The sequence below is a fragment of the Acanthisitta chloris genome, unplaced genomic scaffold, assembly GCF_000695815.1.
Source record: "Acanthisitta chloris isolate BGI_N310 unplaced genomic scaffold, ASM69581v1 scaffold19581, whole genome shotgun sequence".
NCBI classification, from domain to species: Eukaryota; Metazoa; Chordata; class Aves; order Passeriformes; family Acanthisittidae; genus Acanthisitta; species Acanthisitta chloris.
Window position 1 is genome coordinate 1 of NW_008657882.1, and position 578 is coordinate 578.

General features: G+C 59.5%; 1 protein-coding gene across 1 annotated transcript in view; it reads left to right on the forward strand.

Annotated features, from left to right (window-relative positions):
- Positions 1-161: 161 nt before the first annotated feature.
- Positions 162-578, forward strand: part of COL9A2 (collagen, type IX, alpha 2) — a gene marked incomplete at both ends in the record, with an annotated part of 10,202 nt that continues 9,785 nt past the window's right edge. The window contains 2 exon segments of the mRNA XM_009084903.1: positions 162-197; positions 288-350. Coding sequence (XP_009083151.1) covers positions 162-197; positions 288-350 — 99 coding nt within the window.

Consider the following 578-nt stretch of genomic DNA (forward strand, 5'->3'; position numbering starts at 1 on the left):
CATCCCACTCTTCCCCACACCAGCCCCACACTGCCCTGGCAGCAGAGTGCAGGATGTGACCCCAGTTTGAGGTGGTGGGAGAAGAGTCCTGAGCCCTGCACTGCTGGGGTGGTCTCTGTGGGGTGACAGACTCCTCTTACACCCTTCTCCCCTCTCCCCAGGGTGACAAAGGTCCTGCTGGAGCCCCTGGCTCCCCGGTGAGTACACATCCCTCCCACAGCTCCCTGGTGGTTTCACTCCTCCCTGAGAATCTCCTTCCAACCTTTCCCTCCTCTTCTCCTTTGAAGGGTGTCAAGGGGGAGCCTGGAGCTCCTGGGCCTGATGGTCCCCCAGGGAAGCCTGGCATTGATGTGAGTACCAACCCTGTCCCTGGGTCACAGCATCCTCCCCTAACCCCTGGCACTCCCTGTCTGTCCCACTTCATGTGGAAGCACCTTAGGCATCACAGCAGAGTTTATCCCATGGATGAAGCTCAATCCATGAGCTGCAGGGATCCAAACCCTGCACTGGAGCAGGGCACAGGGAGTGCTTGGAGCTGGTAGAACCAGGATGGTGGAGGGGTCTGTGTGTCTCTCCTC